Raw genomic sequence first — 19511 nt, 5'->3', positions numbered from 1 at the left:
GATTAACCTTTTTCTTTGATAAAAACCCCACAAAATCAAAATATTCTGGTATTGTTATAATGTTTCAACTAACTAATCGGAGTTTTGTATTAATTTGATTACTTAAATTTTGGTGTAGCGTAATTCTTTCGCGATTAGTTTCTGATATTTAACCTCATTTGTTATTCGAAGGATAAAATTTGTTTGTTGTAAAAAGTTAGTTTAACTGAACTAAAAAAATATTACAAAAAAGTACAATCGGTAATGTTATTATGCCCATATTTAGGATATAAAAGGATAACTATACACATTTAAAAAGAAAAAAAAACATCTCCTTCCACGAAATAGCAATTTTATGCATATCAAAATAACTAGTTTGACAAACTGAATAAAAAATAAAATATACCAAAAAACGTTCTCTAATATTTCCGTCTAAATATCTTAATTGTAAATCTAAAAAACAAAAATAAGCAGATAAATATACCAAAAAGTAAAAACCCAAATTCTTATTATCTTGGGAAAACGACGTATTTCCCCCTTGACTATCATATAGCAATAGATTCACCCAAAGTTTCGACCTCGTCGTAAATACCCCTAATTACAAATTTCAAAACGTATTTCACCATAATTTGAAAGTTCGAAACTTAATTACCCATAAATGTTGGTTTTCTCGGTTTATAACATAAACCAAAACTAAACTGGCTAAACCCAACACTAAACCAAATTAAAAACGAGATAATTATCAAAGACACTTTTCATCTTTTTTATTACCATTAAAGTCACTTGAGTGTTTTGGTGTACTTATCTTATTTTGTTACACCATATTTTCCAAATATACTATTTCTTTATATTTACTTTATTTTATATTTAAAAAATAAAATATAAAACACATGGAACCCACTTGACTTTACTCTTCTACTTTCACACACTAAATCACACGGGATCCACCTTGACTTCATTCAGATCGATATAATTATAATCATATATATATATGTATCCAATTATATGAATACACATGTAAATATATATATATATATACATCAATATAGATACATCCATCTATGCTTTATACACATAGATATGCATATATATATATAATTATGTCTATATATACGTAACTATATGGATACATATGTAAATATGTATATGTATCTATATAATTACGTCCATCTATACTATATATACATGGATATGTATATATATATATATATAATTGTGTCTATATATACGCAATTATATGGATACACATATAAATATGCATGTATATTTACATTAATGCATCTACATATGTCATATCTATGTGGATATGTATAGGTGTCCATATATTTTGTGTCCATATATATGTTACTATATGAATATGCATGTATTATATCAATAACGACATAAAAAATGAAGTTAAAAATTATCAAATGGATATCAAAGTATTAAGAAAAAAAAATAATTTATAATGTCAAAATAATTATTTGATTATTTTTGTAATAAAAGATAAATAAAGACAAACAAATATGAGGATTTTGTGTAACAGAAATATTAAAAATAAAAATAATTTGTGTGGGTCTCATACGTTTTAATGTGTGGAAGCAGCTTATGAGTGAAATCAGTAGTAATTTCGTTTTTTCCATATATGAATAGTAACCTAATAGTGTCAAAAAGTCCACCAAACTCAAAAAGTATATATAGAAGGTATTATCTTCTAATAAGTCCCCTAAGAGGTAACACACTCAATTAAAAACATATATTCAAACTCGACACTAAACCGAGATTTATGATTTTGGATATTAACCCCTTAAGTTTAAGATTTTAATACATTGACACTACAACTTAAACCATCTTTTTTCATTTTCTTCTTCCCCTGTATCGAACTTCTCTCGATTGGGATTTAAAATTTCTTAAACTTTATTCCGTTCACAAGCTTAAATCTGTTACACCTTGTTTTGTTCTACAAGAATATAACAATTCTGCCTACGAGATTTTTTTTAAACCTATAGAATTTCCAGAGAAAGAAAAGAGTGAAGACAGATATAACGTTGTTGTCACACAGAAAATTGAAATTAGGATTTTTGAGCAATCTGAACGGAGGAGGATGTGCGGTTGTGGCTGTAATCCATGGAATTGAAGTGTCTCTGTTCTCTGATGAGACTGATTGGGTTTCAACATTGGTAAAAGCAATGGCATTACGGATTTATTGTTGCGTCGTGGAACTTGACGGGAACATGTTCTTCTTACATGATTTAGATAATCAAGGGATTACCATGATGGAGAACACGACTAGATTTAGTATGAGCCATTCCTTAACCTAGCTCTTCCGCAACGGCTGAAGGTTAAAGATGTGGATTTCGATTTTATGGTCATATTTCCGCCGCCAATCTTTGTTACAGAGGTGGAGAAAAGAGGTTGTGTATGAAGAGAAGGCGGAGGAGAGGGGTGGATGCGCAGAGGAGAGGGAGAGCAGAGGTGGACAAAGATGATCAGATATCATCGCTGATTTGAAGATTTTTAATTTTGAGAAATTTTAATTTTAAGAATTTTAGTGACTGTAATCGGATGTGGGTGAATATATTTGGGTTAATTGGTTCTATTGGGTTGTAATTGGTATAGTTTTGGTTTAATATTATGTTTATATTGTTAAAACTAGAATGGTAAACAGTATAGTGGGTTAAATCATGGTTTGGGTGGTTTTTAATGGGAAAACGACGTATTTCACTAGTGTGTCATTATTTAAAAGCGATTCGTTTATGTGTCAAAATTCACTTAAAATGAACAAATTTTTTTCCAAATGAACAAGATTCGAAACAAACCAAATCCGATAATTTTGGTTTGGTAGGTTTAAACTTTGATGGGAAAACCAATTGTTGATTTTTTTTGTTATGCTTATATGTCCAATTTACTAAAAACAAATAAATTTGTTTAAAACAAACCGGTTAGCTTCGCCTATGTGTCTAACTTAATTAAAACGAACCAAAATAAAAATAGTGTCCAATTTACTTAAAACTGCATGGTTTGATCTCCTTGGTTTTGAATAGAGATCAAAGCGCATTTGCTCTGAAGATTTTCGACCATGTTTTTGATCATATTGCCCTGGTTTGTTAAAAACCTAATTATAAAAAACTAATGGCATAAACATCATAACAAAGAAAAAAAGTACAGTAACGTAATATTTCATTCAAAATAATGAGTCTTGTTTTCATCATCAATCTCGTAGATGATTTGTCTCAATCATTCTTTCTTCTTCTCTTGTTCTTGTCATTGTATAACAAAGAAAGATAAGCCATCTTCGCTGGGGTTATAGAGTTTCCTTCAGATATCTACCATTTTGCATTTCTTTACTGTTTCATTAAAAACCTTGTTACGGAAAAACTCAATAGGAAAAAAACCAGAACAAGATAAGAAAAATGCAGTCAGAGACAACATCATACTTTTCCCCTTGCAAACATCATTAGTTAGGTTCGACATGTCAAAGCTGGTTCCGTTTTACTGCAATAATAAGCCAGAAATGCATATCGCTGTAATTCCGGTTTTCCACGAGAAACCTAAACACATTGAAAAATATTGTTGTTATGCTCGTGATGCCGTTAATGATGGTGTTATTGCTACAATTCATGTTTAAACCAAATATTAGACATTTTGGCGAAAGCACTTGGCATCCTCAGTTTAATTATAATGTGTTGTTGTCCAAGTTGGGCGCTGAAAAATTCCACACTCCAACTTGAGGGAGAGTATTAGGGAGTGGGCTCGGTATTCATATCGAGCTTTGTTATGACGGTGTGTTTAGCCTTGTACGGTAAGCTATTACACCTTGTATATATATGTCATGTATAATGTCGATATCAAAACATCACAATATTCATAAGTATCTTAACCTTTACATGTCTATATATAAATTAGGAAATGGAAAGAGAGGGAGAAAGCTAGGTAGATTTTAATTCTTTTAACATAAATATATTGCCACAAAGTAATTCAACACTTTGTTTTTTTTTTACCTATTTCATTAATGTAAATTTTATATTCCTCTGATAAATATATATTTACAGGAGAGAGAGATTTCAGTTCCTTTTACAGAAATATGTTGTCATATTATAATTCAACATTTAAATATTTTCTATCTATTTTAATACATTTCATAATGTAAACTTAAATTTATAATTTAAAAATAATAATAGAGCTTTCTATATTTGTAAATATTGATTTATGTAATATCTTAAAAATAAATGTTTATTTATGTAAAATATTCTGTAATATCTTACAAATAAAGGTTCATTTATGTAAAAGTCTACTCAAATAATAATATAGAGGTAAATACCATTATAAACACTTTCCATGACTTATATGTCCATTATAGACAACAGTGTTTTGATACATTTATTTCTTTCTTTTACCTACTTTATTGACTTATTTTTACCATTACACATCTCTCTTCAACTTCTAATTATTCTTTACATTGTTCTCTCTTTTTTTTTCCACTTTATCTTCAAACTCATTTTTCATATTCCCTTTCTTCTTTATCTCATCGATTTTTCCTAGATAACAGATAAAAAATACGGCCTAAGCTTATAGTACCGGGCCTCGAATCCGGTTGGATTCGGCTGATCTGGCCCAGTAGGCCACCTGTTCCCGGGTTCCTCGTGTCTGACTGCACAGGCCACACTGTTAGAGACAAGGAAGTCGGAAACTGAGTGGTTACGAGGAAGAGAGGTCACATTCTTTATATCCTAGACCTAAGCTCGGTGACCCCGAAGAGTAGGAACATAAGGAAGAGTGACCCGCACAGCTAAGTGCAAGACCTTCCAGTCGCAGCAGCCCGGTCCTAGTATCGAGGGATCCAGACCAGGTAAGAGCTATCCATTCAAGCGAGAAAACTATTCGAATTTTCCTCCATCCTACAATAAGAATATACTTTAGTCTGATTCGATTGCCCATACCCTTACAAGCCCACAAAAATGGCATTTAATGCATTTTCCTTACGCGTGTCAGGTGACAGGGACATCTCGCATGAGTCAGGGGGAAAAGCAGAGGTTCAGTGATAAACAAGAGATTTAAGCTCTTAAAGGGTTATCAATCCCTTTGCTGTTGTAGCATAATCCATATGTGTGGTAGTTAGGCACTAGTTTATGTGACAAGTTCTTAAGTCAAGTGAAACAAGAAAGGTTTGGTGAAGAGAAAGTAACAAATGAAAGCATAAACAAGAAACAAACAAGCAATGATTAATGAACTAAACAAATAAATTAACAAAGATGATGATTATAAAGAAAATGATAAAAGCTAAACTTCTAGATGTGATCATTGATTAGGGTACTTTCATTGTTGATCCATGATGTTAAGAAAACAATGTAACACTTGTTACTCTTTAGTATAGACTTCAAAAGCAGATTAATTCATTTCCATGAAAATAATCCCTTTGCAAATCACTTAATCAAGATTAATTCACCTTAAGCAAGACTAAGCAATCAAGCATAAAGGTTCAAGTCTAATAATGACCAGACAGCTTCTACTAAGAGAATATTGAATCTTACACAGAAAGATATAACAAGCAATCACATGATCTCAAATCCAATCAACTTAGAACTCTGGTCTAAACTAATCCTCTCATGAAGGTATGAATCTCTATACTAATCTTCTTTCATACCAAATTCCCATTTGAAAAGCATGAATCAATAAGGATTAAGGATCAGTTCTAATATGTCATTTATGCATTAAACTATCACTCTCATGATGAACAAGGCATAAACATTTAGCTTAGCTCTTTCAAGCATTTCATCAAACACCTTTTGGATCAGAGTGATGTGAAAAGATCTAGCATTAAAAGCAGCTAACTAAGGAAATGAGATGAGAATCTAGCACCTAAACATCACAAATCAAACATCTAAGCATCCTAATCTACACACCTAGAAGCTTAAAAGATGACTACTCACTAGTCATGATGAACACACCATTTCCTTTGCAAGAGGTGATGTTGATCATGATTAGAAACAAAGATGAGATGATGAGAAGATAAGAAATAACTTTAGACTGATTAAATACTGTAGATATCTCTTGATCAAACTCGTTTTCACACTAAAGAGGAAAGGAAACAAAGAGAAACTAAACTAAGTGAACCGAACCGAGTCAACCCAGAATAAACCGGATACTGAACCGGTCTTAAATGGATTGCTGGGTGTCTACCTCGGCTTGGGACAGGTCCATGTCAAGGTCTTTAGGTCGAGGGTGTGGTGAATCTTGGCTGTTGCATGAAGAATACATCTTGAATCTTGCCTGATCGTTGTGCTTTGATCTTTCTTGAATCTGAAAACCTGGAGTAAGTTGTTTGTGAGTTTGATCACGTGACAAGGTACCTCGGGGTGTGGTATGACGAGGTCTTTGGTCGAGGTAGCTGGCATTTCATTCGGTGAAAAGGAGCCTTGACCTCACATACCAAGGTGTTCTAGCCGACGCTAGTTTTGACACTTAGTATGGATCTGGGCGAGGTAAATGGTCGAGGGGCTTCCCAATTTCTTTGTGAAAACAGCCTCGGTGTGGCTGTATCGAGGTTCCCATGTCGAGGTGAAGGAACACACTTGGTACATGCGCATCTCTTGGAACCTGATCAGACATGCTTGTCTTCCGCTTCCCGGAACTCTTAGCTCACAACTCCAAATGAAAAAAATCAAGTCCACAAGAAAGATGACTCAATAAGCTCAAACTTTTGTGAAGAAACCAACTCCATCCGAGGTCAGCAGGGCTTTCCAGTAAGCCGATCTTTAAGGCGTATTAAATTGGTCCGAAATGACTTCTGGATATGTACCTCTTCTGTTTGCAATATCTCCCATATAAAAGCTTCAAATCTCTAGATTCTAACTGTTATGGAAACTAGATTCAATTATCTCAAACTCTTATGAAGGCACCGGAGACTGAATCGGACGGGAAGGCCTTCCGGTAATGGCTTCTTTGAGGCGGATCAGCGAGCATGGAACTTTTTCTGAGAGGCATGTCCTGCGGTACATGTTTTGGCCAAGGTTCCTGTACGCGGTATGGATTTTAGCCGAGAAACATCGACATACGGAGAGATAATCTCGCATACTCCTTCCGCATTATAGAAATTCTCAAATCTCCTCCTCATAATATTTAATTTGTTTTCGATTTATTTTAAAGCAAGAAAAAGGGAGAAAATTGGTCAAATACTGGCAGATTCTTACTAAAGTTTCATATTTACTAACCCAACCACGAAGATCCACACCCAGTCTGTCATATCGGGTTGAATCCAAAGAAATCGGGTCTAGGGTCAAAAATTGGAGACAAAATTGTGGTAAGTGTGAGAAGAAAAAAATTCGAATTTCGAAATCGTCTTCTCGTCGTCGTCTTCGCCTAGTATTCTCTGGGACAACTACGAGTGATTTGCTGCTGCCTGTCTTAAATCAACACCTCACTATATCAGGTTCATTCGTCTTCGTCCTCTGATTTCTAATTTCTATCTAGATTACTTTGTAGATTTCAACTTGGTTTTGTGTAGAATCCAAAATTCGATTTATATGTTCTCTATTCGGTTGGCAATTACAAATTAGGAGTCATGGATTTAGGCAACGAAAGAGTGTTTAGATATGCTAGACCAGAACTGTACTCAGATTCCGAATCGTCGCAGGAGAAAATGGTAGAAGGAGTTGCCGAATCAGAGACGGGTAATAATCAGATAGTATTGTGGAGGGGAACTGAGGCTGAGGCTGAGGAGGAGGAGAATCAGCCATTGCCACCCGTGAGAATGTTCTTCGAGCCCAATCAGTATCATAATGCAATAAAGCTGGGAACAAGATGTTATATCCACAAAGCTGTTGCGAAATTGGAGTCCCTAGACCTTGAACCACATGAGCTGTTATGGTTTACAGAACACCCACAGTTCAAGCACTTTGGCATATGCATAGGGCCATGCATGAGGACATAACACACAAAATGATGGGAATGTGGTTGCTTCTTCTTCGGACAGCAAACACAGATAAGAAGAGGGAAGCTTGGTTTGTAGTGACTGGCGTACCAATTCGCTATTCCCTTAGAGAGCATGCCATTTTGTGTGGATTAAACTGTCTCCCGTACCCAGAGGACTATGATAGCATATGAAATTCTTCGTTTAAGAATAGATATTTCTAGGAAACCGTCCCCTCCCTTGCTGTTATTGAGAAAAAGTTAGAGTCGATGCGAGGACTAGTTAATCCTGATCGGTTGAAGATGTGTGTCGTCTACTTCTTATCCTCTATAATTAGTGGGAAAATGAAAACCGGTAACGGAGCACCATCTGTTGACCCCTTATTCCTGAGGATTGTGGATGATCTCGAGGCTTGTAAAAGGTTTCCTTGGGGTAGGTATTCATTCGATGTAAATATGAAGGAGATTGAGCACACAATGAGGCATTTCAATAGGGTCGTCGGAACAGATGCGTGGACATTTCCAAGCTTTGTTACTCCCTTGGAGGTATGTCACATTATAAAGAATTTGTAACTATGTAATTCTATGAGCGTAAGTGTAATTTGTTGGGTTTATGTGTAGTTGCTAGCCTTTGAGGCCATCCCATGTCTGAAGAACAAATACAGAGAAGATGATAGAGGAGCAGGGAGGGATTGTCACCAGATGTGCAGGCAGAAGTTCCAACCATTCACACTAAAAGGTTTTCCTTTGTCGAAACTCTATGAAACACTGGGTAACACTAGGGTCATCGAGAGTACATTGCAACCATCCGAGGATGAGGTAATTATGCTTGCTGGAGTCATGGAGAGGAATGAAGAGGAAGATATCAGTGATATTGTTCCTGAAAATTGGACGAGGCGTTTAGTTGAGGAAAAGAAGCCGATATTCTGGAAAGAGATATGCAAGATCGATGTTGATGCCCGAGATAATAAGGAGTGGGTAAATCATCCTGTAGCGGGTAAGAATAATGTGGGGACGGAGAAGGTGGCGTCTCTTGGAATTGTGGAACAGCTTCAGAGCTTGCAGAAGAGTATGGACGCTCAGTTTCTCCGAATCAGTGCTCGAATGGATGGCTTTGATACAAGACTCTGCTCTGTAGAACAATATGTAAAAGAGACAAGAAGAGAAAGGGAAGGACCAGGAGATGAGGGAGGAGAAGTTTTTCGAAATGATGTAGAACATGAACATGATCAAGCTGGAGAGAAACTTGAAAGTCTGGCGAAAACTGAGAAAGCGAGGAAGCAGAAACAGTCGAAGAAGAAACAGCCGAAGCAAAAGCCGAAGAAGAAGCAGAAGGAGCCAAAGCAGAAGGAGCCGGAGCAGAAGGAAGCAGAGCAGAAGGAAGCGGAGCAGAAGGAAGCGGAGCAGAAGGAGGCGGAGTAGAAGGAGGTGGAGCAGAAACAGCCGGAGCAGAAAGAGCCAGAGATGAATGAGCAGAGCTGAAGAGGCAGAGCAGCTTGTAGCCCGATCTCCGTACCTGCTTAGAAGTAAAGAGGTATTGAAGTTTGAAGAGTAATATCCATTGTTTTGGTAATACTTAATATTTTGTGGTAACACTATGTTGTAATACTTGGTATGTGTAGGTAGAACCAGACGGTGCTGACGTTGTGAATGCAGAAGTGGGTGCAGGTAAACGGAAACAAGAGCAATCGAAGCTAGGGCCAAACACAAAGCAGAGACGTTAAGTCTCGTATGACATTTGATATATGTATTTGTATTTGGATTAAACTGAATTAGGGTGTGTTCTTCTATTTCTATTATTGATTTTTGATTATTGAAAACCAAATATTGGGAAAACTTGGTATTATTGGTGAAACCACATATAAATGGTATAACCTAGTATTATTAGGTGTAACCATCTTAGTATTATTTGGTGTAACCAGTTATATATGTGGAATACTAGGCCTAAACAGTTTGAGTTAAAATTATTAGAATAATATTTGTACAGAACATCAGGGAGTACTAAACATAACGTAATGTGCACATACGGAATCCAGAACATAAGAAAGTACAAAAAACAAAAGACATAAGACAAAAAACATCAGACACATTCACCAGTCTCCCATATCAGGAAAAACCCTAACTACCCGGTACACATATAGGAAGAACCTTCCGCATTCGCGAGTTAAGAATCCATATAAGGTCACCAATTGTGTTAGCCGACTTCGCTGGAACCTTTTCCAGTAGTTCGTCTGGTAGGGCTAGTAGGTATGAGTACTCTGCCATGGATTTATATATGAAAGTGGTCAAGGCCGAGTTTTGTGGAGAAATGTTCTGAAACCCTAAAAGAAATGATGGATTTTGTAATATAAAAGGAAAATCTGAGAGGAACCCTAAGAGAGGGGACGAAAGAAAAAGTGATGGATTTGGGAAAGTAATGAAGAAGTAGAATGGATTTCGGAACTTCTTTGCGAACTTAAATAATAGAAAATGGAGGAAGTGAGAGGAAGTGAGTAGTCACGTCGAATAAACACGACCGTATGAGAGAGAGAGAGAGAGGAATATCGGAATAACTGCTACTCTCGTTAATGCGTTATCGAAAATATAAACTCTATCCTCTAAATTAATAAAATTGGGACTCTTATATTTTTAGAGAGAGTTATTAATTTATAATGAAATTAATTGGACTAAAACATAAATTTGGGATCAAAGAAATTTATTAATTAATCGAGTTTAATAATTTATCGAATATTAATTTATAGAGTTTCTACTGATTAAGTTTTACTCATATACTGCGATATTCGAACATTATGTCTAGATTACTAAATTGTTGCCATGTTATATATCATCAAGTTATCGTCAATTTTTCTTACTAAAATTTTAAACCAACCAGAAATAATTTCTCCAAAGATAAATTACTAAATTACCATAAATATCAAGGTTCTTAGGAAAAAAAATAGGAGATTACATATATGATTTTTTTTTAAAAAAAAATAGGCTTCATTTGTAATTCGATGACATTCCAGACCTCTTCCTCTTTATCTTCTTCATCTCTCCCTTCGAACAGAAATGTAGAAAATCTCACTTATGTTTAAAAATCATATAGCCAAACAACATCAACTGATTATTTTCCAGTCATATACATTTCAACTTTTTTGAGATTTGTCATAAAAAAAAAAGACTAATTACTTACCCATCCGGATGTGTCCATGTTTCGAATTTCTCTCTCTACGATTCCGCAATGCATGCACTTCAATCCTATCTCCAGATCCAGAATCAATTCGTGTTCCGGTTTTGTACAATGTTTGTGGGGAGGTTTATCGACTGAGATGTCTTTGTCCTTCTCCTGAAAAAAAAAAATATATATATATATATATATAAATTTTCACTCATAATCAGGACATATTTTATAAACTATTAAACAGAGAGAATATATTACCTTTGGAAGATTTTGCTTGAATTGTTCCCACAACTCTGCTTGCTCGATCTCAAAATCAGTTGGCGAAGGTGGCGACTTAGGTTCTACCACACCAAATCTCATGTTCAAAGGTGGTGGGTTGATGATTAGCAGATCATTCTCATCATATTTTTTTCCATCTGATTTCTCCATTTTGTTTATGTATTGTTAGAAACGATGAGACTACTTGAAGAATGCTAGAAGTACAATATCTCGTATATAGACAATGTTCCCTGGATGATATTTGGAGTGTCTACTCAGCATTTACTTACATGATTTATTGTATAAACGCGTTGCATGGAAAACGAGGAAAGAGGGAACGACACCTTTATTTATCTCTGTAAAAGGAGAAGTGAATAAATTAATATATAATAAAAACTGTCTATACGAAGTGTTTAATCGTTGCATTAGTGTTGGTAGTTATACCAGTCTTACGGCTGTTAATGCTTTCATTAACTGCAGTAAGACTGGTACAACTACCAACACTGTATTTGATTTTTACTCAATACATTAAGTAAATAAATATTTTCGGGTTTAGTAGGAGAAAGAAAGATGTGACTTTTAACTGCTCCGCACGATAATGCTGAACGGTTTTGAAGGGTATTTATTATATGAGGCGCACCCTAGGGTTTTGCCTTTCTCTTTTCATAAATATAACTCGCTCTCTCTCTCACTCATATTTAGTGCTATCGTTGCTCTCTTTATCACTTCAAAATGGACCCTAAGGCGTGGATCATGACTCATCTGAGGGAGTTGGTGCGGTTTCCGGCGAGTGGGTTCAGTGCAGGGCTGGTGGCGGAAGACATTTACGAATGGCAAGCAACGCTGTTAGGCCCCCCTAGTAGTCCATACGAATGGGGCATCTTCTTCATCTCCATCCGTTTCCCACCGGATTACCCCTTCAAGCCACAAATAGTTTCGTGGAAGACGCCGATTCTGCACCCCAATATCGATAAACCCCGCGTCTTCCATCCGCTACTCGTCACCGCTACCTGGAAGTTTGGAACGACGGTGAAGGAACTCCTCCAAGCGCTCCATGACATGCTGCTTCACCCTAAGGTCGAGGAAGAGGACAACTACCTCGCAGACGTCGCACGCATGTGCTCTTGAAACCGGAGCTGTTCAAGAAGGAGGCCCGCCTGATGACTGAGGCACACACCATGAATTAATTCATGGTGTTTTTAACAATAAAATAATAAATTTTATGTTTTACTATTTTCCGTTGTAAAATATTTTATTATTTAAAAATTATGACAGTAAAATAATATTTTATTATTTACAAAAAAAATATTAGTAAATTTCTCTGTGTTATTCTATCCACTATATTATCTCAGTCGATACATAAGGAATCCCTAATAAGGAAACCCTAATACTCAATATCAATTGGTGTAACCACATGTATTTCCGAAAATCGAAATATGTAATACTCGGTATCATTTGGTGTAACCACATGTAATCCCGAAAATCGAAAATATGTAATACTCAGTATCATTTGGTGTAACCACATTTTTATCGGATAATCGAAAATATGTAATATTTGGTATCATTTGGTGTAACCACATGTAATCCCGAAAATCGAAAATATGTAATACTCGGTATCATTTAATGTAACCAAATGTTTATCGGATAATCGAAAATATGTAATACTCTGTATCATTTGGTGTAACCACATGTTTATCGGATAATCGAAAATATGTAATACTCGATATCATTTGGTGTAACCACATGTTTTTTCGGAAAATTGAGTAAGTCATGAGTACAACCATGAATCATAACTACTTGAACAGGTAGATAGTTATAGAAACCGAGGCCACAGCAAGAACAGATAGAACAACCATGTCCTTAACTTCCTTAAATATCTTAGTTTGTCGCGTCTGTTCCAATTCCCTATCCATTTCTTTGAAAACCAAGTCACAAACCATCTTATAAAGGAGAGCATGAGACCTCCTTACCTCAACCATTTCCTCCTTCAGGTTGTTTACCGATTCTTGTAGCTGGGAAATCTCCGTCGAGTGAATCCGGTTCATAGTTCTAGTCCAACCACTCCGGCCTTGCATCTCGGTCAAATCATGCCGAACATCTGCAATCTCTTCTAGCATCGCCTCATCACACCACTTGAAGAGATGACATCCGGGGTTCTACAAGACACAAACCGTATAAATATTTTTGGTACGAAATTAAAATCAATCACAACAGCTGAACTTACGTATTCCTTATTGCAAGCGAATAGTCTTCGTCCCAGATCCAAAACGGTGTGGGAAGTTTTGATGATTTGTTTACGATGACAATAACATAATCGCGGGATTCGAGAATCTTCGTACAATTCGGGTTGAGGGCTCCCGCTTGAAATCTCCGAGTCGGACGACAAGCCGAGACTTGGCATTCTTGCAAGAAATTGTTTTTTTTTTGCAAACAACTGAGTGTTTTATGTTTTGGTTGTGATTTGTACGTAAACCCAGATATTTTAATGAATTTTGATGTTGGGGGAAAATCAAATTTGGAAGTGTCTGTTTTGGGGGGGAAACTCAAAATTGGAAATGTATGTTTTGGGCGGGAAAAACAAATTTGAGTTTCGTGGATAAACCCGGGACACAAATAATAATTGTAGTAGGGTCTATTTGTTCCACCCAATAAGACACGTGTTCAAGTGAAAACACATGTCGTTTATTGTAACTGGGAATTTAAAACGTAGTTGTGCCTTGTTTTCCAGTTATACACATCGTCCACATAGTGTTACTTTTGGTGGATATACCGTATTTGCAGTAATACTGAAATTTCAAGACTATATTCCGGTAATACGTTTCATAATTGGTTATAACAGCAAATTATCAACTTGTTCAGCAAACAAAATTCGAGGAAAAATATGATACGTATTCTTTCTATCATTGATGGCCTAAGCTTGACAATGTGACTATAGAAAGAGATTGACACTTAAGTGTCGGGTGTGGTGAGATTCGTATTATTTCTTCATTATTTTTAGTTGTTTAAAACACTGTTTACTAGTCTCTGATAAGTGTTAGCATTAAAACGATCATATTTTAAAATACAGATTATTACCGTGGTCGTATTTTGCCATCTCCAAATTATGAAAGCGGTTTAAATTGGTCTATTGGTGGTTAAGGGTTGGTTAATTTCTTCAAAACGACGTCACCTGGAAACGGGTCTCTTTTAATCCTATTTCCTATTATTATAATATTAATCTACCTGAAACATGATCACCTTTCTCTTCTTCCGACGAACATTCCATCGTGTTTTTAACTTTTACACGACATTCTCTGCCCTAAAAGTACTACTTTCACTTTTCTTTTTCACAACATTTTCGCTCTTGCTTCTCCTCCTCAGTTCACAATTATTTGTGGTCGACAGAACAACAAATGAGTATAACTAGAGCGTAGTTATACCAGGTTTTCCCGTCCAAAACTAGAACGTTTATATTAAATGGGTTTGTTGAACGGGCCCACTATCTGTCCTTAATCTTTTCTTCTTTATCTCCCTTTTACATAGTTTTTACTATTTCCCTTTCCTGACAAACATTCTCTGACTTTTTGAGAATAACTCATATTATATCCTCTTGATACGAGGTACTTTTACTCTTTACATACACGAGAAAGAGAACTTTGAACTTTAAACGAGAAAGATAACTTTGAACAAAAGACTAAGAAGAGAAAACAATATGTTGTTTTACAAAGTTATACGAGTAATACTTAAAGAAAACAAAAACAAATTTTCACTCTGATGGATCAAGTTGGCCACTCTTTCACGAAGCGATTTCTAATATCCAACTGGAATTTTTCCGCCTCCATTGTCCAGTGGCAAGAATCGCACCAATTGGGGGGCACGTCTGCATATCCCATCATAATTATTAATGGGTGAATGTCTCCACTTCCACAATGCAAGTTATTAATTTTGTCCACCACTAATGTAATCCTCTTTCCAAACTGTGCTGGAGTGACATACGGGGTCCTCTAGGGCTTGCTTTTTCAATTCGTAATCGCATTTTTCTGATTCCGCCTGTGTAAAATCTGGGACAGATGTTAAGCTGACGTCGCATCCGGACATGATGAGGACAAGCATTTGGTGGCAATATTCTTAGCAAATCCACGGTCCGAAGGAAGATTGGATCCTTGGAGATCTGGTAAAAATCCCTACTTGCCACTAAAGCCCTACAGTAATCGCGAGTGCTCGAACTGACTACCTTCTTTAGTATTTCGTTTTTCATCTCTATGGGCAAATCAGAAAACCCGCTTTACCTAGTCATAGTAGATGAATGAATGGGATTGTGTTTCAGAAACTCTTTGGGTCTACGTTAAATAACAATCCGCTTTATCACATTTGGGGGAAACGAGACGTCGTTTGAAGATATTGACCGCATCAAGTATTTCTGAGAATACAACCACAACATAAACCCTAAACCCAAATATGGTTGTACTAAGTATTTCCGAGTAATACAATCACAACATAAAACCTAAATCCAAAGATGGTTGTACTAAGTATTTCCGAATTGTTACCAATCCCAACATATCTCTCCATTTTCCAAACTAAACCACGTTATCACCCGAGACACCTCCTCCAGCATTTTCACTTCCACCATTTTCACCTCCAGCATTTTCACTTCCACCATTTTCACCTCCAGCATTTTCACTTCCAGCGTTTTCACCTCCAGTAAAATAGCTATAAATTTTGTAAGATTCCAGCCGACGCTTATTACTTGTCTTCGTACTCTTCGACTTCGGTCGACGCTCTCCAACAGATGGATGTCTTTTCTGCTGTTTTTCCCCCCTTTTTGGCTCGTAAACCAGGGGCAAAGCGCTCAATTGCTTAACATCATCGGGGACAACCCACTGTGACTTATGTGGAACAGGATATGGTTCTGTTATAAGCAAAAGCCCACTGCTCGGTTAAATAATACATCGAACACAAGTCCTCCATGTTTATAAACACTTCTCTGTCTGGCCGCTTCATGTAAGCTTCCAATGCGGCTAATGCATGTACACATGGATACTTGTCTATATCAAAAAGCTTGCACGAGCAAGTTTTATTTTTCAAGCTCACCGTGTAATTAATCCCATCTAATCTAAGCACGCTGTATTCAATCTGAATCATGTTTAACTCCGTGACACCTAGCTTGTTAGATTCAGCACATCTACTGTGAAAAATATTTTCCACAAAGGCAACCAGTTTGCGTCCTGGTGGCGTTGAAGCAGCCTCGTTCCTATGCTTGTAAACCATTCACACAACTTGTCAACAATCGCATCTATCATAGGTAATAATGGCAGCTTCCTTGCATCTATAAATACACTATTCAAGGACTCTACAACGTTACTAGTATCTAGATTGTACCTCTCTGCTGGAAAATAGCACTTGGCCCATTTCGATACTTCTACACGCCTTTCTAGATAATCGGTCACAGCATGATACTTTAATGCCATCTTCGAATAATGATCAAGAAACTCGGCCTCTGTATACTGCCTTGCGCACTCCATGAATGTATCTGCAACTATTTCTCTATCCCTTGAAACATGCAATTTTACATTCTGTGAAAGATGCCAGGTGCAATACCCATGTTTAGCTTCCATGTATACCTCAGCTACTGCGTTAATGAGGCCTAAATTTCTGTCCGAAACAATAACCAACTCAGGACTATCGGATATAACCGTTTTTAACTGCCTGAAAAATCACTCCCAACTGTCATTTTTTTTCTGAATCAATAACTCCAAAAGCAATCGGATAATGGTGACGATCACCATCCTGACAAGCAGCTAAGACTAGCTGACAACCCATTCCAGCTTTCAAAAAAATTGCATCAAAACTACCACTTTTCTCATTGCTACAAATCCCTCAACGCAAGCTCCCAAAACGACAAATAAGTACTTGAATCTTCCTTGTTCGTCCAGTAACACCTTGTGTTTTGTACCTGGATTCACCTTCTGTAGCTTGAACAAATACGAGTACAGATCTCTATAGCTGTCTGCAGGATAACCACGAACCAGAAATTTAGCTTGCTGTACTCCTCTCCATCCGGTGGAGTATGACACACTCACAGAAGCGTTTTGTTTAACCAAAAGCATGACAGCGTGAGGAGTTGGTGTATCTAATCGACCAGGATACAACTCCTTAACAACAGATGCAACTAATCCTGGTGTTTCTTTCCTTTGTTTTTTGTTTGTACTCGCACTGGCCCGAGAACAAGTATGCATCTTCCGGTATACTGTTATAGAAAAATAGGGTGTATTCGCATCCTTCCAAGCTCGTAAATACCAATTACAACCTGTTTCACCGCATTTCACGACATATCGCCTCTTATCTGAATTCTTTATAGTCAGACCAAAACAATATTGATGTGAAGCTCTATACACTAAATCTATCAAATCTTGTTTACATGCAAATTGTTGCCCCACTCTCAGATTCATACCATCTTCCCATTCAGTATGTTGTGTCTCTACAACTTCAGGAAGTGGACCATAATCAAAATCAAACCCTCTGTATTCCTCTTCTTCGTTATCAAACTTGGCTTTATCATCATCATCTACTACATCAGCATTTTCATGGGAAACATCATCACCATCTTTTCCATTGTCACGTGTAACATCATCACCATCTTCTCCATCACGTAAAACATCATCACCATCTTTTCCCTCATCACCGTTAGCTTCCTCTATCAATGGGACATTCTCGTGATGTTGTTGTCCTGCTGAACAGTTGCCTGTGTAAATAGCAAATACACCATTATTTGATCCACCATTACCTAAACGCAACCCCCCATAATTTATACCAACTGAACTTACCCTCTCAACTCTGGAAAATCCCTCTCCAACTTCAACACCTTTGATGACCTCTACATTAATAATACTTCTGCGTCCCTCTTTATCCAGTGAGGTCAGGAACACGACTAGGTCGCCATCATTCGAAATATAAAACTGTTTCTGAGTTTGCACTAGTACCAGAATGTAACTCAGTATCAACTTACTCGAAGATTCAACAATCCCAACCTTCGTGCATATCTTTTCCACTAAATCAGAATAAGTAATTTCCTCCAAACTTGATGACTTAAACATTATACCATACATGGACGCTGGGGCTGAAATCCATTTATCCTCCGAAGTTGAATAATATCCCTCGTAATAAAAAAATAGGTTCGTTATCATTATCACCTGAAAAAATAACACATAGACCATACTCAACCGCATAAGAAATGTTTCCAGTTGTTTCCAGAAATACATAGGTAATACCAATTGTTACTCTATCTCTCTCATTTAATTAGATCTAATTGTCAACTCATGGAGAAACTCTAATCTAACTCGATTTACAGCATATAAAACTCCAATCCAATAAATACCCAGTCGATTAGCAACCAATTACAATTTCCATAGTATACCATTGCCTATTCAATAATCTAAATTAATCCCAATAATTTAGGGCAACGACTTTCCAATAATGAAATGAAGAAGAATATCCAACGAAATGTCAATTACCTTGATTAAGCTTCAATGAGGGATGAGTGTAGCAAAATGTCAAGAAGCATTCGAGTTCTGAGAATTTGTTCTCTAGCGATTGCTGGGGTGAAGCGAGCGAGCTGGTCAAAAATGGTTTCTCTTTCAATCCGGTCCCCGACAAGAAGACAAAGCCTGTTCTGATTGGCTAAATTTTTGGCGCCTAAAAAATGTCGACACTCTCCTGATTGGTTAAAATTTAAGAAGCTCGCTTCTGATTGGCTACTCATGATTATATCTCATTGGACAAATTTTTGTTTCGCCGCTCTTGATTGGTTTATCTCTGCTTATTTATGATTGGCCGATTTTCAATTTGCTCTTATAATTTGCTTCTGCCAGAATTACAAGGACAAATTGGAGATTTTCAAGCTCATTAAAAGGTGAGGGACCTGCAAGGAAGACGCTAGAATAAAGGATGAGACGAGAGAATAAATAATCTCTTAGAGGAGTGTTTCAGGTTATCTCTCCGACATGCGGTACAGTGTTTTTCCGAGAGACTCCAAATTGCCCTTCTTCACCATTTTTTATCATTTCAGCAGAATTTCTTCACCTGGTTCACTTTCTCCACTCCAAATAACCTCCAAATGAACCTGTTTAACACTCCAAACCATGCCAAACACTCTTGGACCTAATGCAAGCTCTTAAGTTCTAAATCAATGCTTAAATACCCAAAATGTATGCAAATGAAGACATGATTTGGACTTAAATATGTACACTAA

The 19511-nt window shown here is 36.5% G+C and overlaps 2 protein-coding genes across 2 annotated transcripts; both read left to right on the top strand.

Annotated features, from left to right (window-relative positions):
• Positions 1 to 8211: 8211 nt before the first annotated feature.
• On the top strand, positions 8212 to 9288 carry LOC112087261 (uncharacterized protein At3g43530-like). Its single transcript, XM_024157288.1, has 2 exons — positions 8212 to 8412; positions 8488 to 9288. The coding sequence occupies exons 1-2, from the start codon at positions 8212 to 8214 to the stop codon at positions 9286 to 9288; spliced, it is 1002 nt and encodes a 333-aa protein (XP_024013056.1).
• A 2728-nt stretch (positions 9289 to 12016) lies between these two features.
• LOC18020403 (ubiquitin-conjugating enzyme E2 11) lies at positions 12017 to 12412 on the top strand. The gene has a single exon (XM_006403019.1). It carries the CDS (start codon positions 12017 to 12019, stop codon positions 12410 to 12412), a length of 396 nt encoding a protein of 131 aa, XP_006403082.1.
• Positions 12413 to 19511: the final 7099 nt, after the last annotated feature.

This window comes from Eutrema salsugineum, unplaced genomic scaffold, assembly GCF_000478725.1.
Source record: "Eutrema salsugineum unplaced genomic scaffold, Eutsalg1_0 scaffold_18, whole genome shotgun sequence".
Taxonomy (NCBI): domain Eukaryota; kingdom Viridiplantae; phylum Streptophyta; class Magnoliopsida; order Brassicales; family Brassicaceae; genus Eutrema; species Eutrema salsugineum.
The sequence above is the reverse complement of the archived record's forward strand: the minus strand, read 5'-3'. Positions and strand labels throughout refer to the sequence as shown.

Bases quoted from the DNA above. Each gene is read 5' to 3' on its own strand.
- LOC112087261 (XM_024157288.1), top strand. From the start codon at position 8,212: ATGAAAACCGGTAACGGAGCACCATCTGTTGACCCCTTATTCCTGAGG. The intron at 8,413-8,487 runs GTATGTCACATT...GTTTATGTGTAG, and splicing joins GCTTTGTTACTCCCTTGGAG to TTGCTAGCCTTTGAGGCCAT.
- LOC18020403 (XM_006403019.1), top strand. From the start codon at position 12,017: ATGGACCCTAAGGCGTGGATCATGACTCATCTGAGGGAGTTGGTGCGG.